The sequence below is a fragment of the Narcine bancroftii genome, chromosome 3, assembly GCF_036971445.1.
Source record: "Narcine bancroftii isolate sNarBan1 chromosome 3, sNarBan1.hap1, whole genome shotgun sequence".
Lineage (NCBI taxonomy): Eukaryota > Metazoa > Chordata > Chondrichthyes > Torpediniformes > Narcinidae > Narcine > Narcine bancroftii.
The window spans coordinates 43,408,709-43,428,982 of record NC_091471.1 but is presented as its reverse complement, the minus strand read 5'-3'; the positions used below and the strand labels follow the sequence as shown (position 1 = coordinate 43,428,982).

Genomic DNA, 20,274 nt, shown 5'->3' with positions numbered 1-20,274 from the left:
GGAGGGGGTAAAAAGTCCACGTTAGCTGCAGGCTCGTTTGTGGCTGACAAGTCCGATGCGGGACAGGCAGACACGATTGCAGCGGTTGCAGGGGAAAATTGGTTGGTTGGGGTTGGGTGTTGGGTTTTTCCTCCTTTGCCTTTTGTCAGTGAGGTAGGCTCTGCGGTCTTCTTCAAAGGAGGTTGCTGCCCGCCAAACTGTGAGGTGCCAAGATGCACGGTTTGAGGCGATATCAGCCCACTGGCGGTGGTCAATGTGGCAGGCACCAAGAGATTTCTTTAGGCAGTCCTTGTACCTTTTCTTTGGTGCACCTCTGTCACGGTGGCCAGTGGAGAGCTCGCCATATAACACGATCTTGGGAAGGCGATGGTCCTCCATTCTGGAGACGTGACCCATCCAGCGCAGCTGGATCTTCAGCAGCGTGGACTCGATGCTGTTGACCTCTGCCATCTCGAGTACTTCGACGTTAGGGATGTAAGCGCTCCAATGGATGTTGAGGATGGAGCGGAGACAACGCTGGTGGAAGCGTTCTAGGAGCCGTAGGTGGTGCCGGTAGAGGACCCATGATTCGGAGCCGAACAGGAGTGTGGGTATGACAACGGCTCTGTATACGCTTATCTTTGTGAGGTTTTTCAGTTGGTTGTTTTTCCAGACTCTTTTGTGTAGTCTTCCAAAGGCGCTATTTGCCTTGGCGAGTCTGTTGTCTATCTCATTGTCGATCCTTGCATCTGATGAAATGGTGCAGCCGAGATAGGTAAACTGGTTGACCGTTTTGAGTTTTGTGTGCCCGATGGAGATGTGGGGGGGCTGGTAGTCATGGTGGGGAGCTGGCTGATGGAGGACCTCAGTTTTCTTCAGGCTGACTTCCAGGCCAAACATTTTGGCAGTTTCCGCAAAGCAGGACGTCAAGCGCTGAAGAGCTGGCTCTGAATGGGCAACTAAAGCGGCATCGTCTGCAAAGAGTAGTTCACGGACAAGTTTCTCTTGTGTCTTGGTGTGAGCTTGCAGGCGCCTCAGATTGAAGAGACTGCCATCCGTGCGGTACCGGATGTAAACAGCGTCTTCATTGTTGGGGTCTTGTAGAAGTTTATGAGAGTCACCTAACCTCAGTGGAAAAAGCCTACTTGCTTTTTCTCTATATAGACTTCTCTAATCTTGTATACTTCTATCAAACCTCCCCTAATTCTTCTGCTCTCCAAAGAATAAAGTCCTTAACCTTTCTCTGTAACTCAATTCTTGAAGTCCGGGCATATCCTAGTAAATCTTCTCTGCACTCTTTCAATCTTATTGATATCTTTCCAGTAGTTAGGTAACTAAAACTGCACACAATACTCCAAAATTGGCCTCACCAATATCTTATACAACTTTACCATAACCTCACCTCCTATACTCAATACTTTGATTTATGAAGGCCAATATGCCAAAAACTCTTCTTACAACCCTGTCCACCTGTGACGCCACTTTCAGGAAATTACCTATCTGTATCCCCAGAACTAATGCACTCCTCAGTGCCCTACCATTTACCTTGGTTTGTCCTTCCAACTTAGAACACGTCACATGTTTGCATTAAATTCCATATTCCATTTTTCCACTTGGTCAAGATCACTCTGCGAGCTTTGGAAGCCTTCTATACTGTCCACTACACGTCCAATCTTTTGGGTCATCTGCAAACTTGCTGATCCAAGTTCTTATTCAGTATTAACCCCTAATATCATTATTAAAATTCCAGTCAACTTTACATACATATGATGGACTGCAGATGCTGGAACTTGAAGCAAATATCAGGAACTCATGAGATCAAGCAGCATCAGAATCTACAGATGCACCATTTAGATCTTATTTTGGCAAAACACTGTCTGTAATCACTCGAGGTAAACAGGAATGCTGCAGATGCTGCCGTCTCCTGCAGTAGATAAAAGTGTTGGAGAAACTTACTAGATCAAGGTGCATCCATGAATGGGAAAGGCAATCGCCCTTTCAGGTTGTTGGTTTCTATGGATGCCGTGTCGCCTGCCAAGTTTCTCCAGCACTCTCTCTTTACAGATTCTGAACGACCTGTGTAATTACAGCATTTTCTGTTTCTGATCAAATTTCCAGAACTGTCAGTTCCCTTTGTTCTTTATCTATTTACAGAAGGTAATCTATCAGGTAATCTATTGGGTATTAAATCTGAAACAACAAATAATTGGATCTGAGCAAAATTCAAAAACCTATTCATTCCATTTATTCATTGCAGGTCTTATCTGCAGGTGAGGTACCAGAAGATTGGAAGGTGACTAATGTGCCTTGATTTAAGAAAGGCTGCAAGGAACTGCACGCGGGTGATCCTGACATCAGTGCTGGGAAAGTTACTTGGAGGGAATTCTGAGAGGCAGAATTGGACTGCACTTGGAAAGGCAAGGACAGATTAGGGATAATCAGCGGGGCTTTGTGTGGGGGAAATAGAGTTGAGTAAATCTGAGTAAATTTTTCAAAGAGCAATCAGGAAGATTAACAAGGGCTGGGCTTTAGGCATTGTCTGCATGGGTGATAGTAAGGCTTTTGACAAAATCCCATATGTAGGATTATCTAGGGTGAGCGAGCCAATAGGATGCAAAATTGAACAGATGGAAGGAGTCAGAGTGGCAGAGAAGGATTACTTTCCAGATGGGTGTATGAGCAGTGGTAAGTTGCAGGGGTTGGTGCCAGGTCCACTGTTGTCATTATATATTCAAATTATTTGGATATTGGTGGTATGATTAGTATATTGTAGATTTGTGGTGTGGTGGACAGTGATAAAGTTTGTTCAAGGTTACAATAGGATCGAGATCAACCAAAAAGAAAAGGAATGGTAGATTGGATTTAACTCAGACAAGTGCAAAGTGATACAGGACATACACGGAGCATGACAGGGTCCAAGAGAATGTTGCAGAATAGACAACTAGGGTTACAACTACATAGGTCCCTTAAAGTGGCCTATGACAGATTATGTTGTGTTTTCTATTGTATATAGATATGTTTTTGGGTGATAAATTGTGGCAGGTTTTTAGTATAGGTCACAGACAAACACTTCAAAACAGATCTCATTTAAAATACTGGAGATCTGCTCAAGCTAGCTCAACTCCGAGTACCTTTACAAAAGCTTTGGGGAGTGCCCAAGAGACTTCACTAATGAATTGTTGTTTTGAAAAGCAACAGATGAAACAACTCGGAGGATTAGGTTCGGAGCAGCAGGCTGTCTGAGTGCAGGTCGCTGTTCTAAGAGGGTTCTGTAGTTTTGCAAGCAGTAAGAGTCAAACAGGCTGTGTGTGTGTGTGTGTGTGTGTGTGTGTGTGTGTGTGTGTGTGTGTGTGTGTGTGTGTGTGTGTGTGTGTGTGTGTGTGTGTGTGTGTGTGTGTGTGTGTGTGTGTGTGTGAGAGAGAGAGAGAATTCAGTTTTACAGCTCAGCAGGAGCAGAGCTGGAACTGGAACAGGACAAGCTGGCAAGCTTGTGAAAAACCCATTTTCCAGACAGGTTCTGAGTTCTTAGTTCAGCCTGGTCAAACCCCTTGTGGTTCATACAAGAGGAGAGGACTGGCTGTCTAATGTTTCACTTGAAATAAGAGAAACAAAAAGGAACTCTGTTGTGACCTGAAAAACCCTGATGGGGCGAGTTTCTTTGGCAAGACACTGACGTGGCTGATTAGAAGGATCAGTTTGAGTCCAGCGAACAACAAATCTCTCTCCGAAAACCGACAAGAACCTTCCTGAGCAGTAACCATTTACCTTTAAAGCACCAAAGCTTGGTGAACTTTATAAATGTTAAATTCTATGCACAGTATAAGAATTGCCTGCAACCAATGAACTTCGAGGAGTGAGAATGGACTGTGAAACTTACACACACATGACATACACGTGTGCTTAGAATTAGAAGGGGGTTAAATTAGGTTAGTTAAGTTAAAATAATAAGTTAAAGTTTGATCCTGTTAAAGATAATTAAAAGCAACTTTTGTTTAAGTAACCATTTGTCTTGGTGAATATCTATTGCTGCTGGGTTTTGGGGTCCTCTGGGCATGTAACAGGCCACACAGGTAGACAAACGGGTGAAGGCAGCATATGGCACATTTATCTTCATTAAGTTAGGCACTCAGTACAAGAATTGAGACATCATAATATAACTGTAAAAGACAATGGTGATAAAGCACCTGGAATATTGCGTGCTATACTGGTCACCATACTATAGAAAGGATGCAATTAAGATAGTGAGGATGCAAAAAGAATTCATAAGGACATTGGTGGAATTGGAGGGCTTCAGTTAGAAGGTGAGACTTGATAGACTGGGTCTGTTTTCTCTGGACCAAAGAGGAGGAGGGATGACTTTATTGCAGCATACAAAAGAATGAGGGACATAGTCACAGTGGATGGTCACAGTCTTTTTTTGCAGAGTAGGGAAGATTTAAAAGTAGAGAACAATGGTGAGAGGGAAAAAATTTAAGGGAAAAGAGGTGATGGGCATATGGAACTAACTGCCAGAGGAAGATAGAGACAAATACAATTTCAATGTATAAAAGACATTTGGACAGATTCATGGATATGAAGGATTGAGGGATATGAGCTAAATTGGTAGTCAGGAAGGCATTTTGGTTGGCACAGACATTTTGGGCCAAAGGGTGTGTTTCTGTGCTATACAACCTTTATTCTATGGGTCAAATACAATCATGGCTGATCTATGTTGGCCTTGACATCTCTTCTGTGCTTGTTCCCTTTATCCCTCAATGCCTACATTTTTCAAATATTTATCTATTAACACTTTAAATATATCTAATCTTCACCACCCACAGGGACAGAGAATTTTCTATGTTCTAGGTGGATAAATTTCTTTGTACCTCAACTTGACATGACTGGCCTGTTATTTTGTAGCCGTGTCACTTTGTTTGTGAGTTTCCCACAAATGTATGTTGTTTTCACAGGGAATGCTGAAGCACTTTAGGGAATATAATACCCAACCCTAATCCATCTTCCTGTCATTTAAGTACACTTTCGAGCAGGAATTGGTAAATAGCAATCAACAGCAAGAACACTACCCATTTGATTCCTCTTCCAAGACTTTCAGGACAATTGCAATGCTTCATCTAATGTCATTGGGAAATCCAACAATTCAAAAAGGACCCGAGATTTTGTGGATTAAGGTTAAACCAACACCTTTTTATCTTATTTAAACATTATATCTCTTCTGAAAATGCCTCTTTGTTGAATACATTCAGAGGTAAAATGTCTGCAGTCAAATAAAATTGGCCAATAATTTTGGAAGTTTAGTGGAAATTCTAACCAAGCTAAAAAATGTAACATACTGATCAACTACTCACTTTAATACCTGCTTTTGACAAATCACTTACTCAATCAATGAAGGTTCCAGCCCTCAATATCGATGATTCTAAGTTTTAATATAAATGGACTTAATAATTTAATTAAGAGGAAAGAAAGTTTTGGCATATATATATAAAAAATGGAAAAGTCAATATTGTTTTTTTTAAACAAGAAACACACGTAACTGAAAAAAAAACATCAAAAATTAAAAAGAAATTGGGTATTCTTATGCTTCTTCGCATAATTCTAAAGCAAGAGGAGTTGCTATTTTGATTAATAAGAAAGTACCTGTTAAGATTTGTTTTGGTACATTGTCAAATTTATTCAGGGATGTGGACACGTCTATATATATCTATATATATGCACTCAATGTAGATGATGATTATTTTATGAATTTTGCTGAGGCACATGAAAAGGTTCTAATTGGAGATTTTAATTGTTGTCTTGATCCAATTTTGGATAAGTCACAGAAATTGGTTACTAGGACTAAAATTGATTTTGATGAAAGATTTGAATTTGAAAGATGTTTGGCGAAGGTTACATCCGAAGGAAAGGGATTTTTTTTATTCTTATAGGCATGACGCTTACTCGAGAATAGATATGTTTTTAATATCAGCACAGTTACAAGCTGAATTGTGCCTGAAGAATATACTTTTGATGTTATGTATAATTTCTGAAAAGGAAAATTTGTTTTATAGATGGAGATTTAATTCTACATTGTTGAAAATGGTAGATTTTTGTGAATTTATAAGAAAACAAATTTAAATTTTTTTAGAAATTCTATATCTGACATTTATTGTATTTTTCATACTATCACAACATATTGTGTCCAATTTTTATCAGTTATATCCACACCCAAATCTTTTTCCCACCTTTGTTTTGATTTATATAAATCTTTCTTCTTTATCCCCCTTAAAAGTAATAAATACACCAGAGATGTAAACTTTTTTATATTTGGATTTGATATTATTGTTTCTATTTCATCATCTTCTAACAATAAATAAGAGGTAGTAAATCTTTCTCGTAAATAAGCTTTTGTTTATAATATCCAAATATTGTATTATTTTGTATTCCATATTTAATTATCAATTTGTCAAATGTCATTAAATATCTACTTTGATAACAATCTTTAATAGACTTTATACCTTTTTTTGACCAATGTCAGATATAGAATGGTATACATGAGTTATATTTTACACCACAAAAGCTTACTAGATTGAATTCAGACATTTTGGATAAGTGTTTCCGATGTACTTTTTTTACATTCTACATTGACATGACCCAAATTGAATTCTTTTTGGACTAATTTAATTGACTTTCTTCAACAGGTAATGGATGTTAGACTCCCAAGAAATCCAATGCTATTTCTTCAGGAGGATATTTCACGGATTAATCCAGATTGAAAATTGGAATGGTTTCAAAAGGAATTTTTAAAGATTGAACTGGTAATTGCCAGAAAATGTATTGCTGTTTCATGGAAATTGGATACAGATTTAGTATTAGATAGATGACATGGTGAAATGCAAAGTTCTATACCTTTGGAAAAGATCACATATAATTTAAAGAATAATTATGAAATTTTTTTGAGAATTTGGTTTCCATATATGGAAAAGATGGGTGTTATAAGTTTATAAATACTTATATTAAGTGAATTGGTTGACTATGGTTTGAGATTTTTCACTCCCCAGCATTATGCCACCTTAATAAATTTTTTACTTTTAAAATTGTTCGATGTTTTATATGTATATTTTAATATATCTATTTTTTTTAACCAAGTACCATATATTATATGGTAGTGTTTTAGTTCATTATATATTTTATATTTAGGAATAATACTCATAGTTATAAAGGTTAGCATAATTAGGCCATAATTTAGTTATAAGGTACACGCAGCTGAAGATCCAACTGCACTGGGTAGGTCACGTCTCCAGAATGGAGGACCATCGCCTTCCCAAGATCATGTTATATGGCGAGCTCTCCACTGGCCACCGAGACAGAGGTGCACCAAAGAAGAGGTACAAGGACTGCCTAAAGAAATCTCTTGGTGCCTGCCACATTGACCACCGCCAGTGGGCTGATATCGCCTCAAACCGTGCATCTTGGCGCCTCACAGTTCGGCGGGCAGCAACCTCCTTGGAAGAAGATCGCAGAGCCCACCTCACTGACAAAAGACAAAGGAGGAAAACCCAACACCCAACCCCAACCAACCAATTTTCCCTTGCAACTGCTGCAACCGTGTCTGCCTGTCCCGCATCGGACTTGTCAGCCACAAACGAGCCTGTAGCTGACGTGGACATTACCCCTCCATCAATCTTCATCCGCGAAGCCAAGCCAAAGAATATCCAGTAATGTTTATACAATTCATCTATTTCTTTTTCTTTTTCAGTTCTTTCTTCTTCTTGCTTTTCTTGGGGGTTGTTTGATGAGGGAGGGAGTGGGGGGTGATAAAACAACATGTATTGGTTTTGATCTATCGTAATTTGGCTATGTATGTACTTTTTGCGTGTGCCAATAAAATAAAATTTGGAAAAAAAAAACAGAATTTTTAGATATTAATTCAAATTCTTTAGGTAATAAATTTATTTTATGGGATACTTTGAAGGCTTATTTGAGAGGTCAGATAATAAGTTATTCAGTGAAAATAAAGGAGAATTATGTTAAAGAATTAGATGGTCTGGAGAGATAGAAAATTTGGAAAAAGATTTGCAGAGAGATGTTTCTGAGAAAAAAAGAAAAATTTAATAAATAAGAAATTTTTCTATAATTCTATACAGACATAGAACTGAAAAAATAATTGAGAAAGCTAAACAAAAGTATTATAAATTGGGGGAAAGAGCGCACAAAGTTTTGGCTTGGCAACTGAAGTCAGAACAAACTTCAAGAACAATTTATGCAATTAAAAAGAATTCTAAGATTATTTATAAACCTCAAGAAATAAATGATTTTTTTAAAGATTATTATTTTAATTTGTATAGATCTCAGTTTGATACTGATGAAGTTAAAATTGATACATTTTTGTCAACGATTAGTTTACCTCTTTTGGATTGTCAGTGTGAGAAAGATTTAGATGCACCATTTACATTAAGAGAAATTATTGAGGCTCATAATTCTTTGCAAAGTGGTAAAGCCACCAGGGGAGGATGGTTTTCCACCTGAATTTTATAAGAAATTTAAATATGTATTTATACCTCCTTTTATGGAGGTGTTGAAACAAGCAATGGAAACTCATTCTCTACCTGAATCTTTTTCAAATGCAATTATAACTGTGATACTTAAGAAAGATAAGGATTTATTGAAAACTGAATCATATAGGCCAATACCTTGATTATAAAATTATAGCTAATATTTTGGCAAATAGAATGGCTAGATATTTACTAAATTTAATTCATATGGATCAAAATGGTTTTGTTCAAAAAAAAATATAATTTGGCTGGTAATGTTGCCAGATTGATTAGTTTATTACATGTCTCTAATAGCAGTGACTTTAGATGCTGAGAAGGCCTTTGATAGATTAGAATGGAATTATTTATGTAAAAATCCATCTGCTAAAGTTGTGACTAATGGACAAATTTCCTCTGCTTTTCCATTGACTAGATCAAGTAGACAAGGAGGTAATTTATCTCCTGCCCTATTTGTTTTAGCAATTGAACCTTTATCAGAGTTAATATGACAAGATTCTTTTAAACTATAAAAAACTAGTCAAGAGGAATATACAATTAATTTATTTGCTGATGATGTTTTGGTTTATATTATGGATCCTATAAATTATATACAAGATTAGAAGAATATAGTGAAATATCAGGTTATATCGTTAATTTGGACAAAAGTGAAAGTATGCCCTTGCTTAAAGGAGATTATACTCAGTATAGGGAATTTGCTAGATTTAAGTGGTCAGATGATGGAATTAAATACTTAGGGATTAAAGCTGATAATAATTTAAATAATTTAGATAAACTGAATTATTTACCTTTACTTAATAAAATTAAGAATGATTTGAATAGATGGAATGCTTTGCCTATAACTTTAGTAGGTAGAGTGAAATGCATTAAAATGAATATTTTTTCCAAGGGTTCACTATTTATTTCCGTCAATTCCTTGTAGGATCCCTCAAAAAAATGTTAAGGATTTAAATTCAAGTATTAGAAAGTTTTTGTAGAAATGTAAAATTTGGAAAAACTAACTTGGAAATTTGAATTAGGAGGTTTGCAACTTCAACCTCCCCATTTTAAGACTTATTATAGAGTGGCTCGACTCAAATTTATCAGTGGGATGTTTGATTTAGATAAACTCTTATGTTAGGTTAAAATAGAATTGAGTAACAGGAGATTTTGTGCAAAACTTTATCTCTAAATGGAATTCAAAATTGGTAAAAGGTATTAGAGATATGCCTATTGTGAGACATTTGATCAAATTATGAAATAAGTCAAAAAGGTTTGATTTCTTGAAAAAGGGCTTTGTATCAAAATAGACTTTCTTTTTTCTATGAATAATCAATTTTTGAAAATTTGGAATCAAATGGGAATTAAGAAAGTTGAGGATTGTTTTGAAGCTAGTAAATGTATTACTTTTCAATGAATGAAAGAGAAATTTAATGTCCCAACCAATTAATATTTTTTTTTGTTATCATCAGGTTAGAGCTTTCTTGATTTACAAGTTGGGTCATAATTTGATATTACCTAGGCAGAATGAATTAGAAATCTTGAAATGTGGGTACAAATAAGTTCGTTTCAGAGATGTAAAACTTGCTCACATAAATCATTCATAAATCAAGATTAAGATGGGAGGTTGAATTAAATAGATGAAATGACTAGAAGCAATTATGTAAAGAAAATATGATGAAAATTATTAATTTTAGGTATAACTTTTTTATCAATTATATTTAATTCCTCAAAAATTAAAACATGTTGAATCCAACATTGTCAGATTTATGTTTTAGATGTGATCAGGAAGTTGGTTCATTTTTTCATTCTTCTTGGGATTGTTCTAAAGTAAAACCTTTCTGGTTAAAGGGTAACATTTTTTTGGAGAAAATATTAAGTGTAAACTCCCGGAGGACCCAATGCTATTTTGTTGGGTAATATTAAAGTGGTTAGCTCTAAATTACAATTAATTATGTATCAAATTGAATTTTACAATTTTAGCCATTACTTGGAAATCAGATATGGATTTAGGGATGGAGAGTTGGCATGCAGAACTGTGTTCTTGGATTCTACTTGAGAAAATAACATAATTTATGTAATAAATACCATTTTTTCTTGAAAATATGGGGCCCATATTTACAGTATTTTGGTTTGAAGGTGTAAGGGATTCTTGAAGGCCCGTCCCATTGGAAACCCTTAACTCCATTAATGTTTGTGTTGAGAATAATAATTCTTCTTGGCACTCTCCTAGTTTTTCTTTCTATATTTAGCCTAGGGTTGGTGGGTGGTGGTGGCAGGGGGGTCAGGGTGGGAGGGATGAGGGTTTCTGTGTGTGTGTGTGTGTGTGTGTGTGTGTGTGTGTGTGTGTGTGTGTGTGTGTGTGTGTGTGTGTGTGTGTGTGTGTGTGTGTGTGTGTGTGTGTGTGTTTTAAATATATATTTATATATATATCTTTATTGAATATGTCCGTATGGCTGTGGTTTTAAAATTCTTAAATAAAATATTAAAAAAACATTGATGATTCTTATTTCTCCCATTAATGCCACTGGACCTGCTGGTTCCTCCAGTAGATTTTATGTTAGATCAGCTGGAAAGTTGGGTGGGGAGATGGCAGATGGAATTGAATGCAAACAAGAATGAGGAAATGCACCTTGGGTCATCTTGGTAACTTAGGGTGCAAGTTCATAACGTTCGGAAAACAGTGACACAAGCAGATAGACTAGTAAATAATGTGTATGGCTTGCTTGTAGGGATATTGAGTAACACAGTTGGGACGTTACATGGCAGCTGTGAAATTAATTAGTTTGGGCACACTTGGAATATTGCATATACTTTGGGTCACCATGCTGTAGAAAGGACATAGGTGTGCTAGAAATAATGCAGAAGAGATTCACTGGGATGACGTTTCTCATTGGGGGTTTATTTTAAATAAGGGGATAGGACGGGATTGTACTCAAGGGAGCACATGGGGGTTAAGGGATGGCGTTATAGAAGATTATAAAATTATGCATGGCAAAGATATGGTAAATAGTCATAATCTTTTTTTTCCCTTAAGGGCCCAGGAGTCTAAAACTAGAAGAAATAGGTTTAAGATGAGAGGGGAAATAATCAAAGGAGATCAAAGGGATATGTAGAACAAGGTGCCAATAGAGGCAGATACAATCCCAGATTTTTAAAAACATTTAGAGAAGTACATCGGTAGGAATGAAATAGTGGGACATTGGGCCAAATGCAGGGAAATATAATTAGCATGGACACTTATCTTGGTCAGCTAGGATGAGTCAGGGTAAAGCTTCCATGCTGTACAACTCTATCAACCCTTTATTCCCACATGAAAGATTTCTGTACCTCTGAAAAGTTCACTGCTGTGAGTATCCTCCCCCTCTTCAGCATGACTTTGGGCAAATGCATGGTGCATAACATGCCAAGGTATCCTTTGCAAAGAGCCATGAGTACTTGCCTCTGTGTGGTTATGAAATGTATGGTCTTCATTGCTTAAGTAATGGGCAAAATGTTCATGCTTTTGAGCAGCTTTAATTGCTTCAGAGTGCAACCTGGAGTCTATAAACTCATCTTTATATTGAGATCCCAGTGGATGCATCCTACCAGTTAATCCATCGGTGCCATTTAAATCAGAAGCTATGTCACAATCTTGAAGCCAACACGGGTACTTCATCTCAGGAACGCTACTTATTCCAGAGACATCCAGTTCCGATTTTTGGCTGGTTAACCATCTCGGATAATTCTTCCAGGAACGAGAGTTAAATTTATGATGTCCAAATCTACAGTCTTCCACAGAATGGGGTCCTGGAATGGATTGATCCTTATATTTATCTTGCATCCTTGACCCCCTCACGGAATGCAAGATTCGAAAAGGTTTGGGACCAGTTGTAAAACTTAATGGCCTATCACCAGCTTTCCTAGAAAGCAATGCAAAACTGTCATCTTTCCTGTGACGCCAGTCCTCAGAATACTCTGGAGCTTGCTTTGCAGATGTGCGGGAGTTATGTTGCAGTTGGGTTCGCAAAGGTTGTTTAGTCTTTGTCAAGCACTGAAGCACAGAGGCTTGAGTAAGCGGGAGGGAGCCATCTGGTGGCAAATCCAAAAGATCGTCAGTGGTGAGGCTCATGAGATCCAGATCACCACCTGCCCGCCTCTGCAATGGTCGCATGGGAAAATCCAAATTTTGCTGTCTGAAAACTACAAGACAAAACAGTTATTAAATAATAATTGAATATGACTCTCAATACCTCAGTAGCTAGGAATAACAAAGTTCAACCATGCAGCACATATTGATTTATGAATGAACTCCAGACTGGATGGTTGGTTGATGTCACAACCTTGTGGTATGAAAGTTACTGGTCATTCTCCAATAACCTAACCCTTGGCCTAAGATGGACAGTAATTGATATTCCTGTGCAGCACACAAATGTGGAGCTGCCAGCACTCACTGGTTTGGCTTAAAGCTAAGGTGCAGCTACATAGGCACCTATGGGATTATGCCCAGTTGTAACTCAGTCTCCACAAAAGGGCAGAAATACAGCCTCATCATTTGAGGCTACTGCTGTACATTTTACAGGAGAGCAGAATTTGTACTATGCAAGACTAAGTTTAATTTTTTGCAAATACAGTGCTTATAAGCATTATTTTAATATTAGTAATTAGCACCTTTATCTTGCCATTGTTTGTTTTGGAAGCTCAAAGTATTTCCAATTAAACAAATTCACAAGAAGAATCCATGGAGTCATGATGGCAGAGAAGGAAGACGTTAGCCATTGTGTTCATGTCAGCTCTCTGGAGAGTGATCTTTTCATCCCTATTCCCCAGCCTTTCCCTTCAAGCCTGTAAATTCATGCCTATCCAATGCCACTTTGAAAGCCTGATTGACACTACACTTAAGGCAGCAATATCAAGTTATAAAGACTCATTATTAAAAATCCATTTTTCTTCACAGTAGCCTTAATCTTTGGTCCATCACTTTGAACCCATGATTTCTGTACTTTAAACAATTCACGAATAGGAACTTCTATGTACCCTGTCTGAACCAGTCATGAATTTGACATCTCCCCTCAATCTTCTTTGCTCCAAGGAGAGTGACACCAGCTTCTCCACTTCAAACTTACACCTGAAATCCCTCACCCCTGGAACCATTCCCACAAACATTTCCTGAAACCTTTCTCACATCCTTTTGAAAGTGTGGCCTGACCAGTGTTCCTTGCTTTTTAGTCCATTTTCATCTATGTCACTCACGATCCCATTTATATATTAATGTACAAAATAGTAAACCACACCCCCCCACCCCCCCCCCCAACCCGGTACCTAGCACCAATGTGGATTGATAGATGACGGATAAATGAATTTATCAGTTGCTTCAGATTGCATGTTGTGTGATTGGTGAACTAACTGCTAGGAGGTGCCAATATTAAACTATTTTTTACCTATTTAGTGTTCCGCCATTTCTTGAATTCCAGATAACAGGGATTTTACTGAACATGCATATCTATCTATATCTTTATACATGGTTTATAATTTCCGAACTACTTCCTCAATATTCAGGTCACTCCGTTCCTGCACACCCATTTGTTGACATTATGTGTCCTTGCTCCTGCACCCACAAGATTTCCCAAAGTAATCAAAAAATGGGTTGATGCAAGATGTTCACTTGATGTGAAATAACATACATAGCCGAACAATAAATAATCATACGAGAGGCAAACTTTCCAATCTCCCTAACATTTCCAATGTTGCAAGTGATTGCACAAATATTTCCTTGGCTGCAATAGTCTTAGATACGTCTGAGGTTGTAAGAAGTACAAGAAATTTCTTCATCACATCATAAAAATTAAAGACCTTAAAGAAAAACATCAACTAGATTCTAACCTAGCTATTTATTTTAAGGTCTGGTTAAAAATTACAAATTAAGAGCAAATCATAATTTTAAAGGTACATCAATATAAAAAGGTATCTACATAATTTATACATGGAAGAGATCTAAAGTTAATTAACTAAATGCATGTGATATCCAAACCAAATTGAAGAGAAAAATTCAGTTCTTTTTTCCCCGTTAGCTATCAGATCAGCTAAATCTAATTTCATTTTCAAAAGGTGGGATGGGCTAGGAAATGGTATGTTTTAAAAAAAATGTAGATAGACAGCTCAGTAATAAGCTCTTCTAACCCATGAGTCTGTGCTGCCCCAATTAACCTATAACTGTTGTACGTTTTGAAGGAATCCAGAGTATCTGGAGGTACCCATGCAGACGTGGGTAGAGCATACAAACTCCTTGCAGAGAGCACCAGATTCAAACCCAGGTCGCTGATGCTGTAATAATGCTGTTACAGGTGATTACTGTCTACCAACCAAATTGCAAGATACAAGCATGTGTGCATGACGAGAAGTGCCCTGATGGTCAGGTGATTAGTTGTCTGCCATCATCATCCCTCAAGAGTTGGTGGACTCTGGAGTGGTGGTGACCATAGACACAACATAAAACCCTGAGTTATGAATTACTTAATCACACAGTGAAGATCAAGTCTATACAGCCTATCAATCACCAATTCCAAACCTATTTTACCCTCCCCACATTCTGAATTTCCAGTTTCAAACCAACTTGGTCCTGGATGTAGGAAGGCAGCATTCTTACCTTCTCTTCTGTTGTGCGGAGAAGTGGAGAACAGATTGGAGCTGCTTCCCAAATGCAATTTGTTTGCACGTTCTGATGAGGATGACAGCTTCTTTTCAAAATTGTCAATATAAGCCTCCAGAGCCTCTGATGCCGACTGATACATTTGGCCTCTGTAGACAACGGAACTGGTAAAATCTTGGGGGGAGCTATGGGAATGATAGTCAGTCTGATGACCTGCATTAGTCAACAATTTAGAGAGGATCAAGTCAGGAGAATGGAAGGATGCCCCATGGTTCATTCTGTATGTGGTCATAACATCTTGCAACTTTATCTCACCTTAATAAAGAAAAACAAAAAGATACTGTAAAAGACTTACTTGATCTTCTTGAATAGCATTTTCAACAATTACATGTTCAATGGATGGTATAGCAAATGCAACCATCTAAGGGCAGAATTATGAAAATGATAGCAGAGTAAAGCTTCCAAGTGCTGAGAAACATAATAATTTACTAATCTACAGATTGATCAAGCAAGAAATATGTGCTATGCTCTGCAATACACATTTCCTAGTTGACTGATCCAGGGGGTTGGATGCTATGGGCTGATCATTATATGGTCACCTGATTTTGGAGGAGGTAATCATGTGATTAGCCAGTAATAATGTACTGAAAGACCAGAAATAGAATGAGTTTATATTCTACTTGAATGTGCAAAGACACAATTATTTATTTAGTTTAAATTCATTTTATGTGATTTAAGGTATTCACTATGACAGTAAATGGCAATATTTAAATACAGGTACGCCCCCACTTGCGACCTATGTGACTTACGTCCATCCACACATACGACAGAAAATATTTAAAAAAATATAAAGAAAAACATAAAATTTACACAGATTACATTGTATTTGAGAAACTATAACAGGGATACAGGGCATGTAAAGTCATTACTTACCTTGTTAGTCAGTTTCCAGGGGACTGTAGGCTGGGCACGGCCATCTTGATTTCTGTGCGCATGAGCGTGTCTTTGGTTGCACATGACTGGTAGGTTCGCGTATTGCACTTCAGTTGCCGTATGCGTGAGAGTTAAGGGTGTGATGTCAATATCATTATAGCGCTTAACTCTCACACGTGCACCAACTGAACTCTAATACGTGAACCCATCGCGCATGTGCCAACTGAAGACTCGCTCATGCACACAAGAATCAAGATGGGCACGCCCAACCTACGGACCCTGGGACGTCGACCAACAAGGTAACCGTGGACCAGAATGTGGAAAGATTCGCCAAGGTTGATCGACAATTTAAGTTGTTATAGTCAAGTCAACGATGAAAAAAAATTTGATTAAAAAGTTTGCTTTAAGACTTTGGAACTCCATGCGCACAGGCAAAATGCTGACATGTCCTTTTCAAGATATGACCAATTACAGTCGTAAATCAGAGAGTACGTGTAATAGGATTAATGGCAGCAATATTAACCATGAGTTTGAGGTCATGAGTTTAAACTTTAGCCGATACACTGTACCACATGCTAAAGATGCTCCTCTATTGATGGAAGTGCCAACTATTGAGATTAAAAAGCAGTGAGCATCCAAGTTTAATTCTCAACAGATTGTAAAGACCTCACAGCATCATTCAATGATTTCTGCATGATCGTGGGCAACACTTCATTCCTCATTCACTGATATCAACAATATGAAGGTCAACATTACAATGATTTAATTTGCTCTTTCTGATTACAACATGCACAAAATTGCCTTCAATTTCTTGAGAGTAGGGTCACTTCTAGACTTTACCAGGAGAGCCTGCTGCCTGTTGAAGAGATTATATTAAAATACGTGAGGCTTCTTTGAGCTTTTAATTTAACCTTATTATCAATCGTTGTTTTAAATACTTAAATGTTACTATCCATGTATTTAATATGCCTAATGCAGAGGTTCTCAAATTTTCCCCACTCACATATCACCTTAAATAAGCCCTTACTCAACACAGAACACCTATGCCAGAGGTGGCATGTGAGTGGGAAAAAAAAGTTTGAGGACCACTGCCCTAAACCCAAAACTGCATCTGGTCATCTATCCCAAAGTAATTTGGTGGCTAACAAACCTCCTTCCCAATTATGAAAAGTATTCTCTGCAGATCTCTGCTTTCCAACCCTTAGCTTTCTAATTTCAAGGCAAATACCTTATTAATATCAATGTACTAAGAGTTTTGCTAAAATATCTGTTATTCATTTTATGGCCATTGCCCAATATACATATTTTTATTTCAGTAAGTTATTTATATTTGCTAGATATTTATCAAATGAATTTAGATATCCTTTATATTGACATTTTATCAGCTTAACATTCTTATTGTTTTTACATTAATCACCATTTGCTTACTTGCTATTGCACCTTGAGAATATTTTTAGCAATTTCCCACTACACCTAATTTTCACTCTCATAAAAATAGCATCATCATTTCTAAATTAATTAGGCGACTAATTAACAGAGTCGCCTGACTACGGTGCTTGAAGCCCTCTTTAAAATAAATTAAAGTGTGGTCTGGTGGAGAACTCCCGAGCTTCCAGTCTTAATGGCCGAAATTATTGTGAACCAGGCCAGAAATGCATAAAAGTCCAATTGCAGGAGACTAATGAGCATCATGGCATTCTTTGCTTGTTGATGCCTAATAAATGCATGCCTAAAAGCTCCCAACTCCTATCCAAGTCGTACAGTAAGTTAACATTCGGTTAACTGAAAAGTGATATTATGTGAACATTTTTTGGCGGCAACATGATGTCACAAGTTGAAAACAAACCTTTTCTTAAATTTAAGCATTATCTTATTTTGTAAGCAGAGATCATGTTGTATTTTGGTAAGAATTAAACATTATTTCATGCTTATTTACCACTGATACAGGTATTCGGCTGATGCCACTGGGCTACTTAAACCATTATCTGAAAAATCCCATAAAATTGAAAAACATCCACTCCTATGCTTTTCGGATATGGGGAAAACATACTGTATATGCAGTATATCAAACAATTATTTAAGCTGTCAACAGATGTATGAACAGTAATAACCAAACTCAGTCAATTAAAACAAAACTTCAGATGCTGGAGCTAAAACACAAACCTGGAGAAAGTCAGCAAGTCAAACAGTGTACATTGGAGAGCAAAGATTACATAATCGGGCTTTAGCCCCTCATGAGCAAAATGTAGGTCCTTTTTGGGACCCTACCTACATTTTACTCATACCTTGAAGGGATCAAGACCGAAACGTTGGCTCTGTATCTTTGCTCTCTCAAGTCCACTGTTTGACCTGCTTTGGGTTTTTTTACTGCATTCATGGTGAATGCAGACTTTCGTGCTTTCCTGCTTCCAGAAATGCTCAGAGATCAGGCGGAACCTTCATTCTGACGAGAGGGTTTCAACCAAAAGGGTTAACTTTGCACAGATAAGATGTGTGCCCTCCCCCCACCAGCCATTTCTCATGAGATTTTAACCTTATTCGTTCCACCGACACATCCAATTAAATAGCAGAATCAAATGGTTCCAATTTGATTGGCTGATTCGAATTTAAAAAGCCTGCTCTTCGTGCTGTCGTGTCCACATCGATATTACTCCAGTCGGCCGCAGGAAGGGGGGATGCCTGCCTGCCACTGACACACAGTTGAAAGGGATCCTTGGACCCACGACCTCCCTGGCAGCGCACGAAACGACCCACCTGGGTCAACAGCACCGCTGCTGCTTGGGTGCTTGGGTGGGTGGGGGGCAGCAGCTCCCCAATGCCGGCGAACGGCGCCCCTCCGCCTCCCGAACCGACTGCCTCCGGAATGTGGGTTCCCCCCGCGTCCCCGATCACTACTTCCGCTCTCCACAATCGCTACAGTTGGATCCCAATGCGCCTGCGCGCCTCTGCCGGACGCCGGCAGCGTTGCGACTCTCAGCGGGTCACGCAGTCGCCGCGGGTTTCCCAGGGATGCGGCCGGACCTGCCGAGTTCCTCGAGCACTTCAGACCCCAGCTCCCTGCAGATTTCCTGTGACTGCCAGCGCAGTCATTTGGGCAGCGTTTCCTAAATCTTTGGCATTCTGTTTCTCAACTGCAAGCCGCCCCCCAAAAGGAAGAGAATTGTAAAAGTTGGGGTTTTTTTTAAAGAGTTGGGACTATATTTAAGAATGAAGTGATTTTAAATTGGGTAATACACAAATATGCTGGAGAAACTTGGCAAGTCACGCAGCACTTTCACACTTGCAAGTGGTCCCAAGAATTAATGGTCAAAGGGCCTTTAAAAGTGTCTCGTTTGGAGGGGAAATTGTCTCATGTAAGTGTGAAAAGGGTAATTGCATTGTAGGGTTGAAGTGATCCAAGGTTTTGCTTGAGTGCAAGAACGTGAAAGAAGAAAAGATTAAAATGAAGGTATAAACTTTGCATGGGAAAGTAGCAGCAGGAGAGAGAGGGAAAAGAAAGAAAGAGCAATAATGGACAATTTTAAAACAGCATGGGAAAGTTGGTAGCACACATTTATCAAGACCAGAGGGAAAAGAAAGCAATGGTGGACCCGACTTCCCAGAATGCCGTGCAGCAGAGAAATCTCTCTATGGGTGCACCATGCATGAAGCCCTTTCTGTGGCACACGGCATTCTGGGAGGGCAGGCCCACCATTGCTCCCCCCCCCCCCCACAGTAGTTCTATATTGTGCGCGATAGCGCTACCAACTTTCCCACGCTGTTGCAATTATTGCTATCTATTTCTTCTCTCTCTCCCAGCAAAGTTTATACCTTCATTTTATTTTCTTTCTTCCTTCACGTTTCTGCACCTCGCAAAAACTTGGGTCATTTCAAAGCCACAATTCTACACTTGCCTGATTGCAACGCCGGCGTCTGCAGAGGAACTGGACTAAGGGTCAAGGCAGTCTGTCCCCGGCGGGAGATGGTGTCATCTGACACCAGCATTGAGACAATTTTCCTTTCACACTGGACATTTGAAAAGCCGATTGGCCGTTAATTCCTGGGACCACTTGCAAGTGTGAAAGCGGCTTGAGATTCTTTTCGAGGCAGAAATACCACTTATTGGCAGTGCAAAAAAAAACTGACTCAATGCACACATGTAAACAAATAAAGAACTATAAACAAACTAAGCAATATATAGAGAAAACAAATCAAAGCACAAAAGTAAGAGAACTTGGGCTAGAGCCCTTT

The 20,274-nt window shown here is 38.4% G+C and overlaps 1 protein-coding gene across 8 annotated transcripts in view; it reads right to left on the bottom strand.

Moving 5' to 3' along the window:
• c3h18orf54 (chromosome 3 C18orf54 homolog) overlaps positions 1–18,944 on the bottom strand; it is a 39,966-nt gene extending 21,022 nt beyond the window's left edge. For 4 of the 8 annotated variants that reach the window (XR_011353351.1, XM_069923921.1, XM_069923918.1 and 1 more), the window contains exons 1-3: positions 18,799–18,944; positions 15,109–15,426; positions 11,814–12,665 (exon numbers count right to left, since the gene is read on the bottom strand). Coding sequence is in view for 7 of the 8 variants with exons in the window: in XM_069923921.1 (XP_069780022.1) it covers positions 11,814–12,665; positions 15,109–15,403 (1,147 nt within the window). In the remaining variant the exon portion in view is untranslated. The other 4 variants (XM_069923924.1, XM_069923919.1, XM_069923923.1 and 1 more) reach the window with 4 other exon arrangements.
• Between the last annotated feature and the right edge of the window lie 1,330 nt (positions 18,945–20,274).